Source organism: Ranitomeya variabilis, chromosome 2 (assembly GCF_051348905.1).
Source record: "Ranitomeya variabilis isolate aRanVar5 chromosome 2, aRanVar5.hap1, whole genome shotgun sequence".
In the NCBI taxonomy this organism is placed as follows: Eukaryota; Metazoa; Chordata; class Amphibia; order Anura; family Dendrobatidae; genus Ranitomeya; species Ranitomeya variabilis.
Window position 1 is genome coordinate 226,361,544 of NC_135233.1, and position 20,320 is coordinate 226,381,863.

General features: G+C 45.8%; 1 protein-coding gene across 1 annotated transcript; it reads right to left on the reverse strand.

Moving 5' to 3' along the window:
* Window positions 1-1,706: 1,706 nt before the first annotated feature.
* Window positions 1,707-19,000, reverse strand: UBL4A (ubiquitin like 4A). The gene is made up of 4 exons (XM_077283833.1): window positions 18,843-19,000; window positions 9,868-9,973; window positions 5,751-5,926; window positions 1,707-1,916 (listed from the first exon to the last, which is right to left on the reverse strand). Exons 1-4 carry the CDS (start codon window positions 18,888-18,890, stop codon window positions 1,806-1,808), a joined length of 441 nt encoding a protein of 146 aa, XP_077139948.1. The 5' UTR covers window positions 18,891-19,000; the 3' UTR covers window positions 1,707-1,805.
* Between the last annotated feature and the right edge of the window lie 1,320 nt (window positions 19,001-20,320).

Below are 20,320 nucleotides of genomic sequence, written 5' to 3' on the forward strand. Positions count from 1 at the left end.
TATCTACAGCATTCTTATACTCACCCGGGTTTTGCGGTCCGGTCCGATGGGTGTTGCAGGTCCTGGTCCGGCGCCCTCCTGCTTCTTCATCGCTCCCCAGCATCAGCGCTCCTGCGCAGGCGTACTTCTCTGCCCTGTTGAGGGCAAAGTACTGCAGTGCGCAGGGAAAGGTTAGAGAGGCCCAGCGCCTGCGCACTGCAGTACATTGCTCTCAACAGGGCAGAGAAGTACGCCTGCGCAGGAGCACCGATTGCAGTTCAATCCCATTCTTTGACATTGATTACCAAAATCCTAGAAAACTTTTAACTGTTACAAATGATCATCAGGTAGAAGAATAGTATTCTTTTCAGTCTTCCTTTGTGGGGTTTTTTTTTAATCCTAGCATTGTCTGATCCATGTTCATCAAGTCAAAAACATCAGGTTTTCCTGAGTCCGGTGCAGTCATAGTATGTGTTATGGAAATTTGGTTTGGATAAATCTATCCCTGTGTGTGCTGCGGCTGTTCCCAATAAGGCCGGGATCACACACAGCGAGATACGGCCGAGTCTCGCAGGTTAAAACCAAACTCTGGCACCGGCACTCCGGAGCGGAGCGTGCGGCCGCATAGCAATACATGGAGCTGCACACTCCGCTCCGGAGTGCCGATGCCAGAGCTTGTTTTTAACCTGCGAGACTCTGCCGTATCTCGCTGTAGTGTGACTCCGGCCTAAGACTGAGTATTTTGAGCGCTCAAGAATGGACTGTACACTGTTGTGACAATAACATTCCACCAATACTTTTGATTTATTGTACATACATGGATTTATAACTGCATATAGAAAGGAGGTGGTTAGTTAATTACCATATTGTCTAGCTCCTCTGTTATTGGTTATCTAAATATATATGGAATATTGTGATTAATGCACATATGAATGCTGATTAGGCAACTAAAGTGTAGCAGTTTGCATCTAGGACAAAGTTGAGACATCTGATCATCACTTATTACATCTGGTGCTGTTCCACTTTCTGCTGGAAATGCTTGAACAGTCTGTCTGGCTTATATCAGTTTATGTCAGCCATTTTAAGCCATTGATTATAGTGTATATATTAGCTGTGGATATATGAGTATACATGAGTATATATAGTTATATAGGAGTATATACGCAAGTGAGATCTATATGATATATATTTCCATCACATATGTGCTGAGCAGACTGTCCACAGGGCTCCTGACCCAAACTCAGCCTCATAAGTAGGAGACAGGCGGCCGGGCTCATGTGTCACGGTTTGACTACGGCACGGGCTTGTGGGTGATCATCAGGCACAGATTGGGTGTATGGTGATGCTCACAGCAAATGATATATCTCTTTTTCTGAATCCAGCATCCTGATTGGCTACCATGAGACAGATCTGATACAGGGTGCACTGTATGCAGTGATAAAGATTCATGTTTACATGTACATAATATACATTCTAAGGCATTTTATTTAGTCAATGTACCAAGTTTTGGATAATGTATTTTGTATCATGTGCATCTAAATTATTTTTCACAAAATGCCTGAAATATTGATGAATATTGATGCCAGAACACCAAAGACGTACGGATATCGGCCATTTTTATTTTACTTTAAAACTTTTAAGCTTGAAAGTCAACTTAAAAATATAAAAAAAAAAAAAAAAAAAAACAACAAACTAAAAGTTTCCTGAAATAAAGTCATGGACTCGCCTCTTGGTCATTTGGTATCTTTATTACACTTGTGCTCCCAGCTCTGTACAGGAACGGATAATAAGGGCGTATGGATTAGGGGGGGATGATTCTTAATATTTCAGTCCAGGAATCCTAGATCTATGGCTTCTGGCAGCTGTGGGTGAAGTATTCGTGTAGCCAGTCGTTCTATGTCATCCAGGCTGAGAAGAGAGAGGCTGCGCTCGTAGTCCTGAAAAGAGGGAAGACGAGGCACATCATTAGGGCTTCGGTGTAGTTGCTGAATGTTCATCTCTTTTCTGGGAAATTGAATGCAAACTATTGTTTTCTGTTATGAGCCACTATGGCTTGGGGAGAGCAGACTGTAGGTCCTGCAAAAGTCTGGTCTCTGAGTTACAACCATTTACATATATTGTAATTACATTATTATTAGTGATGAGCGAACATGCTTAGATAAGGTGTTATCTGGGCATGCTTGAATAATATGTTGTAGTACCCGAGGCTGCAAGTCTTGTGGCTGTTCGACATCCACAACATGTGCAGGGATTGCTTGTTTGTTAGACAATCCCTGCATGTTTTGTGGCTGTCCCAACAGCCGTGAGACATGCAGGTGCGGGGACTTGGACATATTATTCGATCACGCGAAGACACGGTTAGCACTCAAGCATGCTAAGATAATCATAACGCCTTATCCAAGCACATTCACTTATCACTAGTGTTGAGCGATACCGTCCGATACTTGAAAGTATCGGTATCGGAAAGTATCGGCCGATACCGGCAAAATATCGGATCCAATCCGATACCCGATACCAATACAAGTCAATGGGACTCAGGTATCGGACGGTATTCCTGATGGTTCCCAGGGTCTGAAGGAGAGGAAACTCTCCTTCAGGCCCTGGGAACCATATAAATGTGTAAAATAAAGAATTAAAATAAAAAATATCGCTATACTCACCTGTCCGACGCAGCCGGGACCTCGGCGATTGTAAGCGGCAGCGTTGTTTCTTTAAAATTCGCGCTTTTACTTGCTTACGTGAATTCCCGGCTTCTGATTGGTCAGGGCGGCCATGTTGCCGGGACTCGGACCAATCACAGCAAGCCGTGACGAAATTACGTCACGGCTTGCTGTGATTGGTCCGCGTCCCGGCAATATGGCGCCGTGACCAATCACAAGCCGTGACGTCACGGGAGGCTGGACACGCGCGCTTTTCAAAATAAGCGCGTGTCCAGCCTCCCGTGACGTCACGGCTTGTGATTGGTTAATGGCGGCCATGTTCCTGGGACGCGGACCAATCACAGCAAGCCGTGACGTAATTTCGTCACGGCTTGCTGTGATTGGTCCGCATCCCGGCAACATGGCCGCCCTGACCAATCAGAAGCCGGGAATTCACGTAAGCAAGTAAAAGCGCGAATTTTAAACAAACAACGCTGCCGGTTCCTTCGCTGAGGTCCCGGCTGCGTCGGAGAGGTGAGTATAGCGATTTTTTTTATTTTAATTCTTTCTTTTACACCTTTTTACATTAATGTTGTTTCGATTCCGATATTACAAAAATATCGGATCTCGGTATCGGAAATTCCGATACAGCAAGTATCGGCCGATACCCGATACTTGCAGCATCGGAATGCTCAACACTACTTATCACTAATTATTATTAGACAGGACTCCCAATCTAGGATGTCCTTGTGCCCTAGTAAGACATAAAATGGACAGTCCCTTAAAAAATATAAGCGTCACTGTACTTTCTGACTTTCCTGACAAAATGAAAAAAAAAAAAAAGAAAAGCTAAATGACACCAGATGGGTATCTTCCTTCGGTCTAATTCTGCCTGTTGTCAAGCGCAATCTGACTAGAGACCCCGAGACTGATTATTGAAGAGATAAGTCTTTGCGTCTATGAAACTGTATACACAGAGGTGGGCTCACAGTCCAAGGCAGGCAAGTCACTGGACAAGGGCAGGATTAACCCCTTTCTGACCTCGGACGGGATAGTACGTCCGAGGTCAGAAGCCCCTCTTTGATGCGGGCTCCGGCGGTGAGCCCGCATCAAAGCCGGGACATGTCAGCTGTTTTGAACAGCTGACATGTGCCCGCAATAGGCGCGGGAAGAATCGCGATCTGCCCGCGCCTATTAACTAGTTAAATGCCGCTGTCAAACGTAGACAGCGGCATTTAACTACCGCATCCGGCCGGGCGGCCGGAAATGACGGCATTGCCGACCCCCGTCACATGATCGGAGGTCGGCGATGCTTCAGTATTGTAACCATAGAGGTCCTTGAGACCTCTATGGTTACAGATCCCCGGCAGCTGTGAGCGCCACCCTGTGGTCGGCGCTCACAGCACACCTGATTTTCTGCTACATAGCAGCGAACAGCAGATCGCTGCTATGTAGCAGAGCCGATCGTGCTGTGCCTGCTTCTAGCCTCCCATGGAGGCTATTGAAGCATGGCAAAAGTTTAAAAAAAAGATACAAAAAATGTGAAAAAAATAAAAAAAATATAAAAGTTTAAATCACCCCCCTTTCGCCCCAATCAAAATAAATCAATTAAAAAAAAAAAATCAAATCTACACATATTTGGCATCGCCGCGTTCAGAATCGCCCGATCTATCAATAAAAAAAAAGCATTAACCTGATCGCTAAACGGCGTAGCGAGAAAAAAATTCGAAACGCCAGAATTACGCTTTTTTGGTCGCCGCGACATTGCATTAAAATGCAATAACGGGCGATCAAAAGAACGTATCTGCACCAAAATGCTATCATTAAAAACGTCAGCGCGGCACGCAAAAAATAAGCCCTCAACCGACCCCAGATCATGAAAAATGGAGACGCTACGAGTAACGGAAAATGGCGCGATTTTTTTTTTTTTTTTAGCAAACTTTGGATTTTTTTTTCACCACTTAGGTAAAAAATAACCTAGTCATGTTAGGTGTCTATGAACTCGTACTGACCTGGAGAATCATAATGGCAGGTCAGTTTTAGCATTTAGTGAACCTAGCAAAAAAGCCAACCAAAAAACAAGTGTGGGACTGCACTTTTTTTGCAATTTCACTGCACTTGGAATTTTTTTCCCGTTTTCTAGTACACGACATGCTAAAACCAATGATGTCGATCAAAAGTACAACTCGTCCCGCAAAAAATAAGCCCTCACATGGCCAAATTGACGGAAAAATAAAAAAAGTTATGGCTCTGGGAAGGAGGGGAGTGAAAATCGAACACAGAAAAACGAAAAATCCCAAGGTCATGAAGGGGTTAATGTATGCTGAGAAGTAAAGAGAAAAGAAGTTCCAGAACATATAGTCATGGCCGCATGCTAACCAAGAGAAAACATCCATTCAGTAAGAGAGAATATGTTATATTGTGTGGAAACCGGGACAGTTCCTAGCTATATTACACTGCTATGTGCCACAAACATACTCCAAAGACATATTGATAGGGAATGTAGATTTAGAGCCCCAATGGGAACAGCGATGATAATGTCTGTAAAGCGCTGCAGAATGTGATGACGCCATATACTGTATTCAGACTAGAATGCAAAAAAATAAAAAAATTAAAAAAATATGGGGGTTGGGTCTTAGAGCTTGTATGTAGCTTACCGGGAAGGTCGCGGCAGGAGTCGGGCGATGCTGCTTTCTGAAAGCCCAGAGTCACCTCGGTTCCAGGATTTCAATGCTGTGGATGTCGGGAAAATATCTTCCAGAGGAGGACATGCACAGACTGAGATCTCGACGCCAAATTTGAAATCTGTGCATGTGCAGCCTCTGAAGGCCATTTTTCCCCAGACTCCACCGCATTGAAACCACAGAAATGCAGAGGCTCCAGGCTTTCACAAAATGTCAGCGGAGCCCCCACACCGCCAAGTGCTGCCAAACACCCCTTTCTACCAGCCTGGGATGGGACTCGCAACATCGCGTCGCACCTCATAACACCTGTGACCCTGCTCCACCACCGCCGTAAGATGGACCCATTTTCCCCATAGTTTCCTCCTGAAAATTTGTGGTGCATCTTATGGTCCGAAAAATACGGGTAAGTAAAATACATAGTACAAGATAGGACATAGACGGTTCCCACCTTTTGTACATACTCCAGAACCCTCTCCGCATCAGTGGGACTAAAGTGCTTCCCCAGGATCACAGCCAGGGATTTCCAAACGGTGTTCCCACCGACCTCCAGCGATGACCGCTCCTTCACCATTAGGTTCAGTCTTGCACCAGCTCCGATAGAGTAAAAAGAAAGACTATGCTCATCTGAAAAGTAAGACAATACTGGTCAAATAAGATAAAGTAGGATTCGTTAGTAACATTATAAAACGGAGTCATTTTGCTCTGTCCTTTTCTGATACCTCTTTTGCCAGGTCAGTAACCTGTCACCGCTGGACAGAAGACAATCACCTTACTTCCCAGCTGGGCCGATGTGACATCATCAGTGAGGCGTGATATAACGATCACGTCATCCCAGTCCGACTAACCAAAAGGTAAGGAGATTGGCAGGACTTCCGTCCAGCGGTGACAGATTACTGACCTGGAGTCTGCAAATCGATTCTCCCAACACTACGTCTCCCTCAACGTGCTACAGCAGAGCGTGCAGGACAGGTAGAGAGAAGGGTAAGGAATACAAGACCAGACAAGATGGCTACTACTAGAGATGAGTGCACTCATTCCGGGCTAGCCATCAGACAGGAGCCCTGCGAACATCCTTCTACCTGCCAAACACAGATTTATTCCTCTGGCAACCACTCGCTTACAGTCACTGCTCACTAAAATGCCAGCACGGCTGTAATAACTTCCCGGCACCTTGATTGACAGCTCAGGCCGGCCTCACACTAGCGAGTTTTACGGACGTAAGAGCGCAGAAATTACGTCCGTAAAACTCGCAAAATAAACGGCACAATTATTCTCAATGGGGCTGCTCCTATTAGCCGTATATTACGGTTCAGTATTATACGGCTTTCTACGGCCGTACAAAATCGCAGCATGCTGCGTTTGTCACCGTATTGCGCAAAAAAATCGCTAATGAAAGTCTATGGGGGCGAGAAAAATACGGATTCCACACGGACCTGCAGTGTGACTTGCGAGAAATACGCAGCAGTGTTAGTGAAAAGTCGGTAATTCAATTGCCGGCTTTTCATTTCTCCTGCACAAACCCGACAGGATATGAGACATGGTTTACATACAGTAAACCATCTCATATCCCCCTTTTTTTTGCATATTCCACACTACTAATGTTAGTAGTGTGTATGTGCAAAATTTCAGCGCTGTAGCTGCTGAAATAAAGGGTTAAATGGCGGAAAAAATTGGCGTGGGCTCCCGCGCAATTTTCTCCGCCAGAATGGTAAAGCCAGTGACTGAGGGCAGATATTAATAGCCAGGAGAGGGTCCATGGTTATTGGCCCCCCCGTGGCTAAAAACATCTGCCCCCAGCCACCCCAGAAAAGGCACATCTGGAAGATGCGCCTATTCTGGCACTTGGCCACTCTCTTCCCACTCCCTGTAGCGGTGGGATATGGGGTAATGAAGGGTTAATGTCACCTTGCTATTGGAAGGTGACATTAAGCCAGATTAATAATGGAGAGGCGTCAATTATGACACCTATCCATTATTAATCCAATTGTTGGAAAGGGTTAAAAAACACACACATGATTTAAAAGTATTTTAATGAAATAAACACAGCGGTTGTTGTAATAATTTATTGCTCTCTCATTCCATTTTCAGACCCTCGCTTGGCAAAATAATAAACACACAAGATACATACCCTCTCTGATGAACTGTCACGTCCCACGAAGTAATCCATCTGAAGGGGTTAACTAATATTACAGGCACGAGCTGCGATAAACCACTCGCTCGTGCCTGTAATCCCCGGGTGCTGAAAGGAAAGCAGTGATCTATACTTACATTCAGTCGCGGTGATGCGCCCCTGCTGGATGTTCTCATGAACTGCAGCCTGGGAACTTTTTCCCACGCTCCAGGTCATATGAGGACATCCACCAGGGGGCGCATCACCGCGACTGAAGGAAATGTAGGTCAATGACCTACATTTCCTTCATTCCCCGGGGATTACAGGCATGGAGCACAGCTGCATTTAGCAGGGCTCGTGCCTGTAATATTAGTTAACCCCTTCAGATGGATTACTTCATGGGACGAGACGGTTCACCAGAAGGTATGTATCTTGTGCGTTTATTATTTTTCCAAGCGAGGGTGTTCCTGATGGATTGAGAGAACAATAAATTATTACAACAACCGCTGTGTTTATTTCATTAAAATACTTTTAAATCATGTGTGTGTGTGTTTTTTAACCCTTTCCAACAATTGGATTAATAATGGATAGGTGTCATAATTGACGCCTCTCCATTATTAATCTGGCTTAATGTCACCTTCCAATAGCAAGGTGGCATTAACCCTTCATTACCCCATATCCCACCGCTACAGGGAGTGGGAAGAGAGTGGCCAAGTGCCAGAATAGGCGCATCTTCCAGATGTGCCTTTTCTGGGGTGGCTGGGGGCAGATGTTTTTAGCCACGGGGGGCCAATAACCATGGACCCTCTGTAGGCTATTAATATCTGCCCTCAGTCACTGGCTTTACCATTCTGGCGGAGAAAATTGCGCGGGAGCCCACGCCAATTTTTTCCGCCATTTAACCCTTTATTTCAGCAGCTACAGCGCTGAAATTTTGCACATACACACTACTAACATTAGTAGTGTGGAATATGCAAAAAAAAGGGGGATATGAGATGGTTTACTGTATGTAAACCATGTCTCATATCCTGTCGGGTTTGTGCAGGAGAAATGAAAAGCCGGCAATTGAATTACCGGCTGTTCACAGATATCGCGCTGAATGAAATCTAAATACAGAATATATATATGTGTCTCAATGACATTATATATATATATATATATATATATACATATACATATACACTGTATATATGTTTTCCCGAACATTTGAGCACATAAATCCATTAGATGTCGGTTTTGCAAGCCTGCGCGAAAATCTCGCAGTACGGATGCCATACGGATTACATACGGAGGATGCCATGCGCAAAATACGCTGAAACACCCTGACTACGGATCAATATTTTGGGAACATTTCTCTGTATTACGGCTGTAGTACGGACGTATAATACGTGGCGTATTGTCTTACGCCAAGTGTGAGGCCGGCCTCACTCTGTAGTGTGTGTGTGTGTGTGTGTGTGTGTGTGTGTGTGTGTGTGTGTGTGTGTGTGTGTGTGTGTGTGTGTGTGTGTGTGTGTGTGTGTGTGTGTACGTACAGAGCAGGCTGTCAGAGTGCGGAGGAGAAATGACAGCCGCGCTCACACTGTAGTAAGCAGTGACGGTAAGCGCTCCCTGCACCGCCACAATGACTGGAGGTGAGCAGCTGCAGGGAGGATAGGAGTTCATTTTCTCCCTGTAGCTGCTGCTCCAGCAGGCAGACACGATTATACCCACATGTCTGGAGGGAACTAACATTTCTGGACATGACAGGTTCCTTTTGCAATTTTAACCTGCCATCATGGCGTAGTGAATGACCAGACAATCTTTCCAATATGCCTCCATTTGGATTTTTTTTAGATGCAGCAAAATCTACCCCCCCGGATGATTGACACCACCAGGTTCCTCCAACTCTTGAGTATCTGACATTGCCATATATTTCCTGTGCAAGGAGCTGCTTAGGTATAAATCACAGTGGGGGTAAACTACAGAAAAAAAAAAAAAAGCTAATTTCAGAGATTTAACCCCCGAGACCCTAAAATCAAGGCTGACCGTTTTTTTTTTTTGTCATACGTTTTTATACATCAGCAGTGAATAAAATTTACAAGACCAAAAACAATTTCCTATGTTAATAACTGTAATATATCTGTAAAAGTCGCATGCTGTATAGTTCATCAGTATGGGATCAGGTTTGTTTGTTTTTTGGCGCAACCACTGAATTCAGTATGCGAGTCTGTCCGTAAAAAGACAAAAAAACAAAACAAAAAAAAAAGGAATTTGAATGGCCCCACTGAATGCTGTCAGATTTTTCCCACGGACAGCAAACAGAGAAGCCGGTTGTGTGAACATAGCCCAATTCTGCCTCATAGGAACACGTGGCACAATATGGTGATGCGGTTTCAAAAAGACAAAAAAAAAAGTTCATAAGCAGCAAATGAAGCAAAAAAACAAAAAAAAACAACATATACAAGGGGGTCCGTACCTGACAGGGCTTTACCCCTAAAAAGCAATCTCTGCTGTGATACCGGCACCTGTAACTTGTCTTCCACTTGTCTTTTCACTGCTAGAATTCTGTCACTTTCAGAGACCTGGAAAAGCCAAGTACAAGATTAATGAAGTAACTTCGTGAGTAACGATGTGCGAGGATGGACACTTAATGCCAAAATATCAGGATTGTCTTATTTATTTGAATGAGGCCAGCAGACGTATCCATGGGCCGCAAACACAGACCCCTGCCACGTGCCAGAGACCCCATCCACAAGTTGCAGAGACCCCATCCACAAGTTGCAGAGACCCCAGCCACAAGCTGCAGAGACCCCAGCCACAGAAATAGAACAGATTTTCAGTTCTTTGATCATCTAGTCAGTTATGGGTTACACATTACTGATGGTAATTTGCTCACCAAGCGCTTTAACTCACCAAATTTACAGAGAATTCACAATTATTGTCGGAATTGTCATGATCCGTGGCGTTAGGAATCCCAGTGTCCGATCAGTGCACTCACCTCTACTGATGTGTCTGTGCATTTTACCTAGAGTGATGCCATCTCTTACCCCGGGGGGGTCTTCTCTTTGGTGAGACGTGTGATGTTAGGTAATAATGATGCCGACACTCCCAACTACTTTCTAGATTTGCGTTGGTCTGGATTAGTTACACTGCAGGGCTCCTCCCAGGGGGAAACACTGCTGATGTTACACAGACGCCGGGGCAAGCAGCCGCGAGACGCCAGGGCAAGCAGCCGGTACAAAATATGTCCAGGCGCTGACACTTGCCAGCTTCAGGACAGAATCCCTTAAAGCATGCATGCAGCGTTCTCATAACTCTCACAAGAAGGAATTAAAGGGATGGCAAAACACGACCCTCAGCCCCAACACTACATCCCCAGGAACCTGCCAAGGGGCCAGAAAAAAGGTCACGGGAGGCTGCAAACAGCCCACGGGCCTGAGTTTCCCCACCCCTTCAAATCATAGATCTGGTCACTTCTGCTCTTCAACACTATTTTAATGAAAAAAAAAAGAAGGACAATAGTAGATCGAAAACTAACACAGGGTAGTTTTAGGGATTTCTCCAACAGAGTTACATCTACGAAGCAGTTTGTCCTGTCCGGCACCGCAGGTGATTTGCTGACCTGGAAGAAGACGCAGGAAGTATTTACCCTGCATGTTCAAGAAGTGGCTAAAAGCAAGGACTTTGTTCTGGCTGTGTGCTTTTATACAATGTGACTATGCGGTTAGCAATGGGGCATCTTATTGACGCCTGTCCATTACTAACCTAGGGGATTGATGTCACCTGACAATACAAAAGGTGACATCAAACCCCCCCCCCCCCCCAACTATCACCCCACTTGCCACCGCTACAGGGCAGGTAGGAAGAGCGAGGCTAAGTGCCAGAATTGGCGAATTTACAGATGCGCCTTTTCGGATGGGGCTGAGAGGTGATGTTTTTAGCTGGGGGGGGCAGTATCCATGGCCCCTTCAAGAGGCTATTAACCCCTTCACGATCTTGCCCTTTTCAGTTTTTGCGTTCTCATTTTTCACTCCCCTCCTTCCCAGAGCCATAACTTTTTTATTTTTCCATCAATATGGCCATGTGAGGGCTTGTTTTTTGCGGGACAAGTTGCACTTTTCAACAACATCATTGGTTTTAGCGTGTCGTGTACTAGAAAACGGGAAAGAAATTCCAAGTGCGGTGAAATTGCAAAAAAAGTGCAATCCCACACTTGTTTTTTGTTTGGCTTTTTTGCTAGGTTCACTAAATGCTAAAACTGACCTGCGCTGTTCAGACGCTCCCCCGGTCCCCCGCCTTCCAGCGTTGCCGTAATATACAGGTTTCCTTGCCAGCGTTTGGAATGAAGCAGCCGCAAATAACGCTGGAAGGCGGGGGAGCGTCGGAGCTGGGGGAGCGTCTTAACAGCGCAGTGCGCATGCCCAGGAACCCCAGCCCAGCACTGTGCATAATGAATAACACAGTGCGGGGCAGGGATTCAGCAACAGGGTGGCCGCACTGCCGGCACAGGCGCAGTCAGGCACCCTGCATCTGACCTATGACGGACAATGAAGACTGCGCCTGTCCCAGGCAGGCACGCACAGCGCAGGAGCCGGATTTAAGAAGAAACAGCGCTCAGGGGGCGGCGACCACATCCCCAGAAGAGAAGAGTGACGGCCGTTGGGAGATTCACCGAGGAAGCTTCGGACCGCCTCCAGGTCTAAGGACAGGTTATTTTGTACAAATTTTAAAACGCTTTATTGAGGGAATAACTGAATCAAAAACTAAAAGAGCCACCTTGTTAGACTGCAGCATTACTGCTGCACAAGGTGGCTCTTTTAGTTTATAACGGCTGGAGGGGGGTGACAGTGGCCCTTTAAACTTTTATATTTTTTTCATATTTTTAAAAACATTTTTTTAACTTTTGCCATGCTTCAATAGCCTCCATGGGAGGCTAGAAGCTGGCACAACTGGATCGGCTCAGCTACATAACAGAGATCATCAGATCGCTGTATGTAGCTGAAATGCAGGCTTGCTATGAGCGCCGACCACGGGGTGGCGCTCACAGCAGGCTGGCATCAGTAACCATAAAGGTCTCAAGGACCTCTATGGTAACCATCCTGGCGCATCGCCGACCCCAAATCATGTGACGGGGGTCGGTGATGTGATTATTTCCAGACAGCGGCATTTAACTGGTTAATAGTGGCGGGTGAATCGCGATTTCACCTGCCGCTATTGCGGGCACATGTCAGCTGTTCAAAACAGCTGACATGTCCCGGCTGAGGTGGTCTTAGCGCCGGAGCCCACATCAAAGCAGGGGACCCGACCTCCGCAGTAATAGTACGGTGGAGGTCAGGAAGGGGTTAATATCAGCCCACAGCTTTCTGCATAGCCTTTGCTGGTTATTAATTATAGGGGGACCCTACATCTTTTTTTAGGGTCCCCCATTTTAATAGCCAGTAAAGGCTAAGTATACAGTTGTGAGTGGATAATAGCCTGGGAAGCTCCCTGGGTGTTACCCCCTTCCAGGCTATAAACATCTGCCCCCAGCCGTCGGCTTTCCCTCTGCTGGTTATGAAAATTGCGCTGGAGCCCACGCCCTTTTTTTTTCTGATAAATAACCTTTTATTAAATACATGTCCAGTAATTTGCACACACACCGTACTAATTGTATTTGTCACTGACATCTATATATCTACCTATTCTATATGTACTTAATCCATCTCTTCTATCCTGTTGGTTCCTGCTGTGATTTTACACTACCGTGGCAGTGTGTGTGTGTGTGTGTGTGTGTGTGTGTGTGTGTGTGTGTGTGTGTGTGTGTGTGTGTGTGTGTGTGTGTGTGTGTGTGTGTGTGTGTGTGTGTGTGTGTGTATATATATTTCACTGATATATACCTATGTATTCTATGTGTATACGTTCTATTCTAACTTGTCAGTGTGATTTTACTGTATGCGGCAGATGAACTGCCGGCTTTTCAAAGGACAGCGGTGTGTAACAAATCGGACAGCACTTGCATGGTCCGAGTGCTGTGCTATTTTTTTGACCCATAGGCTTCCATTTGGGAGCCTCAGCCGAGTCTCAGTGACAATCACGGCATGCTGTGATTTTACACGCACGTCGAATATGTCTGACAAAAGAAACAGTGATGTGAGCTTTCCCATAGATTAACACTGGGCCGAGTGCTATGCAATGTTTTCTCGTATAGAACTGGCCAGTAGTCTACGATAGTGTGACCCCGATCTAAGGGGTCTTCACAGATTTCACATTTTAGCCAGTGACACGTATAAAGAATTTTCTCAATTGCAAAACACCCACAGCTTAGACACGGATATCAGGCAGAGCGGCTCGTGCTAGGGGGGAAACCTAAATATATGGGAATATAAAGATGAGGATTTGACACGTCTTGCTGTGTTATATTGTAGGGAAGGATAGGGTATGAGGATTGTCTAGCTCTGTTTGTAAAGTTCTTAATTTTATTTTATTTTTATTTATTTTTTTGGGGGGGGAATAAAAAATACCCGATTTAAAAAAAAAAAAAAAAAAAAAAAAAGGGTATTTGCTCCTGTTTGACTTTCATTTGTGCTTTTTTATTTAGGTCACTTTTTTGTGTGCATGTGTTGTTCACTTCTGTTTTTTGTACCCAAATTTTTCCAAATTGTGCACACAGGTTTGTTAATTTTGCACAATCGTACAGGAAAAAAATTCAAAAAAAATCCAGGTTGGAGGAACTTGAGCAAATTTGTGGCATATTTTGCAACTTAGGCCGGAGTCACACTAGAACATAATACGAACGAGTGTTATGTTATATAAAAGAAAAAAAATAACCGCTACGTCATCATCTCGCGAGACCGCAATGCACTCTTGGGACCGGAGCGTCGCGAGGAGCATCGGTAAACGCCTCGGCTGGATCCGGGGGGCGAGTATATAACTATTTTTTATTTTATTTCCTTTTTTAACAGGGATATGGTGCCCACATTGCTATATACTACGTGGGCTGGGCTATATACTACGTGGGCTGGGCTATATTTCTCTGCTGTATCTGTGCATCACGAATCGTGGTATGTGTTAAAGAGGGGGGCCCACAGACTTTTTTCGCCCGGGGCCCTCAAAAACCTGGAGCCGGCCCTGGCTTCACTGATTGTTCACACCCGGCTGCAAACAATCAGCGACAGGCACAGTCCGCCCGCAAATTGGCGCGGAATTTGAACCACGCTTCGCTAATTGGTCGCAGCCGGCCGGCCAAATCCTGTGTATAAATTGCATTATTCTGAAAACTTCATAAATAAACGACATAAATATTCTAGTATGTATGTATGTATGTATGTATGTATGTATGTATGTATGTATGTATGTATGTATGTATGTATGTATGTATGTATGTATGTATGTATGTATGTATGTATGTATGTATACACACACACACAAACACTTAAACAACATATAACTCCAAGTAAATCAAACTTCAGTGAAATGAAATTGTCCACTGTTTGACAATTTCACATGCTGTTGTACAAATGGAATAGACAACAGATGGAAATTATTGGCAATTATCGAGACACACTGAATAAAGGAGTGGTTCTGCAGGTGGGGACCACAGACCACATCTCAGTACCAATGCATTCTGGCTGATGTTTTGGTCACTTTTGAATGTTGGTTGTGCCTTCACACTCGTGGTAGCATGAGACGGACTCTACAACCCACACAAGTGGCTCAGGTAGTGCAGCTCATCCAGGATGGCACATCAATGCGAGCTGTGGCAAGAAGGTTTGCTGTGTCTGCCAGCGTAGTGTCCAGAGGCTGGAGGAGCTACCAAGAGACAGGCCAGTACACCAGGAGACGTGGAGGGGGCCCTATGAGGGCAACAACCCAGCAGCAGGACTGCTATCTCAGCCTTTGTGCAAGGAGGAACAGGAGGAGCACTGCCAGAGCCCTGCAAAATGACCTCCAGCAGGCCACAAATGGGCATGTGTCTGCACAAACGGTTAAAAACCGACTTCATGATGATGGTCTGAGTGCCCGACATCCACAGATGGGGGTTGTGCTCACAGCCCAACACCGTGCAGGACGCTTGCCATTTGCCACAGAACACCAGGATTGGCAAATTTGCCACTGGCGCCCTGTACTCTTCACAGATGAAAGCAGGTTCTCACTGAGCACATGTGACAGACGTGAGAGAGTCTGGAGAAGCCGTGGAGAGCGATCTGCTGCCTGCAACATCCTTCAGCATGACCGGTTTGGCAGTGGGTCAGTAATGATGTGGAATGGCATTTCTTTGGAGGGCCGCACAGCCCTCCATGTGCTCGCCAGAAGTAGCATGACTGCCATTAGGTACCGAGATGAGATCCTCAGACCCCTTGTGAGACCATATGCTGGTCCGGTTGGCCCTGGGATCCCCTAATGCAGGACAATGCCAGACCTCATGTGGCTGGAGTGTGTCAGCAGTTCCTGCAAGATGAAGACATTGAAGCTATGGACTGGCCTGCCCATTCCCCAGACCTGAATCCGATTGTACACATCTGGGAAATCATGTCTCGCACCATCCACCAACGTCACCTTCCCCCACCCACTGTCCAGGAGATGGCTGATGCTTTAGGCCAGGTCTGGGAGGAGATCCCTCAGGAGACCATCCGCCGCCTCATCAGAAGCATGCCCAGGTGTTGTAGGGAGATCATACAGGCACGTAGAGGCCACACACACTACTGAGCATCATTTCTTGAGGCATTTCCTCTGAAGTTGGATCAGCCTGTAACTTCATTTTCCACTTTGATTTTGAGCATCATTCCAACTCCAGACCTCTGTGGGATATTAGTTGTGATTTACGTTGATAACTTTTAGATTTTATTGTTCTAAGCACATTTCACTATGTAATGAATAAACATTTACAACTGGAATATTTCATTCAATGATATCTAGGATGTGGGATTTTAGTGTTCCCTTTATTTTTTAGAGCAGTGTAAATATATATATGTTTGTATATGTTTTCACAAATATTTGAGCCCATGGATCCATTATACATCCATTTTACAAGCCTGCGAGAAAATGTCACCATACGGATGTCATATGGATGCTTACATGCGAGAAAATCGCATCCTCGCACTGCACACGGATGACATACGGATCACTGTTCAGGAAACATTTATGCGATTCTCGTCCGCTTGAAACGGACTGATTTTTTATACGTTGTGTGTGACTCCGGCCTTAAGGCCCCGTCTCACATAGCGAGATCGCTAGCGAGATCGCTGCTGAGTCACAAGTTTTGTGACGCAACAGCGACCTCAGTAGCGATCTCGCTATGTGTGACACGTACCAGCGATCAGGCCCCTGCTGTGAGATCGCTGGTCGTGTCGGAATGGCCTGGACCTTTTTTTGGTCGTTGAGGTCCCGCTGACATTGCTGAATCGGTGTGTGTGACACCGATCCAGCGATGTCTTCACTGGTAACCAGGGTAAACATCGGGTTACTAAGCGCAGGGCCGCGCTTAGTAACCCGATGTTTACCCTGGTTACCAGCGTAAATGTAAAAAAAAAACAAACAGTACATACTCACCATCTGATGTCCGTCAGGTCCCTTGCCGTCTGCTTCCTGCTCTGACTGTGAGATCCGGCCGTACAGTGAGAGCACAGCAGTGACGTCACCGCTGTGATCTGCTCTCACTGTACGGCTGCACTGTCAGAGCAGGAAGCAGACGGCAAGGGACCTGACGGACATCAGATGGTGAGTATGTACTGTTTGTTTTTTTTGGTAACCAGGGTAAAAATCGGGTTACTAAGCGCGGCCCTGCGCTTAGTAACCCGATGTTTACCCTGGTTACCCGGGTGCTGCAGGGGGACTTCGGCATCGTTGAAGACAGTTTCAACGATGCCGAAGTCGTTCCCCTGATCGTTGGTCGCTGGAGAGAGCGGTCTGTGTGACAGCTCCCCAGCGACCACACAGCGACTTACCAACGATCACGGCCAGGTCGTATCGCTGGTCGTGATCGTTGGTAAATCGCTATGTGAGACGGGGCCTTTAGAAAAAAAAAAAAAAAAAAAGTGATGACTCACAATGTAAATAAAAGGAAAACAAGCAAACGTGAAATAGACTTTTTGTAAAGTGAAGTATGGTGCAAATAAAGCCCGCCAATCAGGAGCAAATGCAATAATTGGGGCCATAGATTTGTGAGTACCGCGGCTGACACACGACTGTTGAGGAGAGTGATTGCCTGCCGGAGAGCCAACAATGACCGGTGGGAGCAGCAGCTCTGGAGTAACGGGGTATTTAACAGTTATATTATCATTTTAATGCCTCATGCCATCTGGTCATTTTTGCACAATTCCTTTAAACCTTTCCCACTTCAAGACATCAGGAGCTGAGCCCGGACCAGAGAGTGCAGATGCCGGCTGTGTTATACAGTCGGTACCTGCCTCTATTATTCGCGATCTATGCTGACTCCATTTGCTGGTTTAACCCCATAAATGTCAGTCTCTAGCAGTGCGATGTCTGTGGGGCGTCCATTCGGGCACTCACTGCCCTCTGCACAGTTGTAAAGGCAGCCGGGGCACCTGTCACCACTATCTGGGTTATAAATTCTTCCCACACCCAAGACTTCTCCCGTGCTTCCCCCATACTCTGGAACTCTCTACCCCAACACATCAGACTCTCGCCTACCGTGGAAACCTTCAATAAGAACCTGAAGACTCACCTCTTCCGACAAGCCTACAGCCTGCAGTGATCCTCAACCTGCTGAACCTCCGCACGACCTGCTCTACCCTCTCCTAGTGTATCCTCACCCATCCCCTGCAGACTGTGAGACCTCGCGGGCAGGGTCCTCCCTCCTTATGTACCCGTGTGCCTTGTTTATTGCTCAGGTTTATTGTACTTGTCTATATTTGCCCCTTTCACATGTGAAGCGCCATGGAATAAATGGCGCTATAAAAATGTATAATAATAATAATAATCATATTGACAATTGGGCTTGGTTGAGACTCTTGCACCGTTTGGCTTTTACCGGCTCTTCTGTTCCCGGCACATTCATATCTTCATGTCCTCTGTGGCTATAAATCTGCCGATAACAGCGTCTAAGTCTCCTGTTGGGCGGAATGAGTGGGCTCACTGACAGATCCTCAGTTTACTCCTCATTCTGCAGCCAGCAATAGACAGGGAACGCCGATAAACTAGAAAAGGCGAAGGGTGCAACATTGCAAACGAAAAACAATTGCTAAAAATACATCCCTTTAAGTAAAACAAAATGTCACCAGAAGTGGAGGACCCCTTTAAAGTGTGGCAACAAGCTTGGCTTACCCTGTCGCCTGTATATCGGGCCACTGGTACCTATTAGCCAGACCTGTTTATTACTGAGCCCTTTACTGGAAAAAAAGCCATATATGTTACTATAGGAGCAGGACAACAAGCCGTAAAGCAGAGCGCACCCACAGGAGGCTGCATTCCCCCGTGTATCCCGTCCTATCCTGCTCCCCGCGCCGCCGGTACCTGCAGACTGGTCTCCTTTCCTTTCAACGCTTTCACCGTAAGCTGCATCTCCGGGTCCAGCCGGGATCACCATAGAGTCTCTGGCTAAGCAGCTAGAGCGGTCTGAAAGTTCAGGGGTGAAATCCTCCAAGCAGTTAGTGACGTCACCAGCGGAACCTCCCACACGTCACTCCCGCCTCCGCTCCAGTAGGTGGCGCTGTGTATTAGTTGCACTGCAGCGCTCCAGTAAAGACTTCGCCATTATTAGGGTTTTTTTTCTTTTTTTATATGTCCCTCTTGCACTATTATTGAGGCTACTCATATTATTTGGTGCATTATATATACAACTATCCTGTGTATAAGCAAAAAGTCTAGAGATGATAAAATAATAATGTGGAAGAAATGTTCTGTTTATGTCATGGTGGATAATGGCAGAATTGTTACAGGTTGTACTATATGGACTCTAATACACCCTTCTAAACGGTTTGTAACCATGGAGACACATACTTCTGCATGGGAGTTGTATACACAACACTCAGAGGCTGGCTACACTACGACTAAGAACGCTGCTTGTTCGAAACTCATCAGGGGAACTGTTCATGGTTGAGATTTTTTACTATGAAGAAATAGAGTCTAAACATTTTATCCGACCTGAGTGCTGGACACACTTAAGGAGACACATACATCTGCATGGGAGCTGTATACACACAACAGTCAGAGGCTGTCATGGAGAGGGTACCGGGGTCTGGAGTGGGCCAAAGGAGGGTGTAACCTGTCCCAATCACTGCTATTTATACTCCTAAATGCTGTAATTCTCTGTCAGAGGCATTTAGGTAGAATAGATCCTATTAGAGGGTCTGTTTGGTTCCCCATCCATGGTTTTACCCCCCCCCCCCCCCCCCCCGACACAATAAGATGACGATTGGTCGCCAAGGTTCCCATCGCCAACGTCTGGGAGACTGATCATAGGATCACGTTCCCATACGGGGACTAAAAAAAGTAAAATGAAAAGTAACAAAAACAAAATATATAAGTAAATGAGAACATAAAAATTTGAATAACGCATCATACCCTTCTAAAAATAAAGAAACTTTAAAAAGTAAGTGTAGTCAGTATATCCGTTATAGCCACATCAGTAAGAGTCCGACCTATCAAGGTTTTTAAACCTCAAGAAAAACTTTGGTAAGAAGCTAGAAGTGCAGGTTTTTTTGCTTGGTTTTTTTTTTGGGTGGGGGTTGTCCCCATACACCTCCTAAAGAAAATACGGTAATAAGTGATCAAACCATCTTATGCAACTCAAAATTGTACCGTTGAATTTTAAAGGTCCGCACACAAAATTAAAGGGAATCTGTCACCTCATTTTTCGCATATAAGCTGCGGCCGCCGCCATCAGGGGCTTATTTACAGCATTCTGTAATGCTGTAGATAAGCCCCCGATGTATCCTGGAAGATGAGAAAAACAAGTTAGATTATACTCACCTGGGGGGGGGGCGATCCAG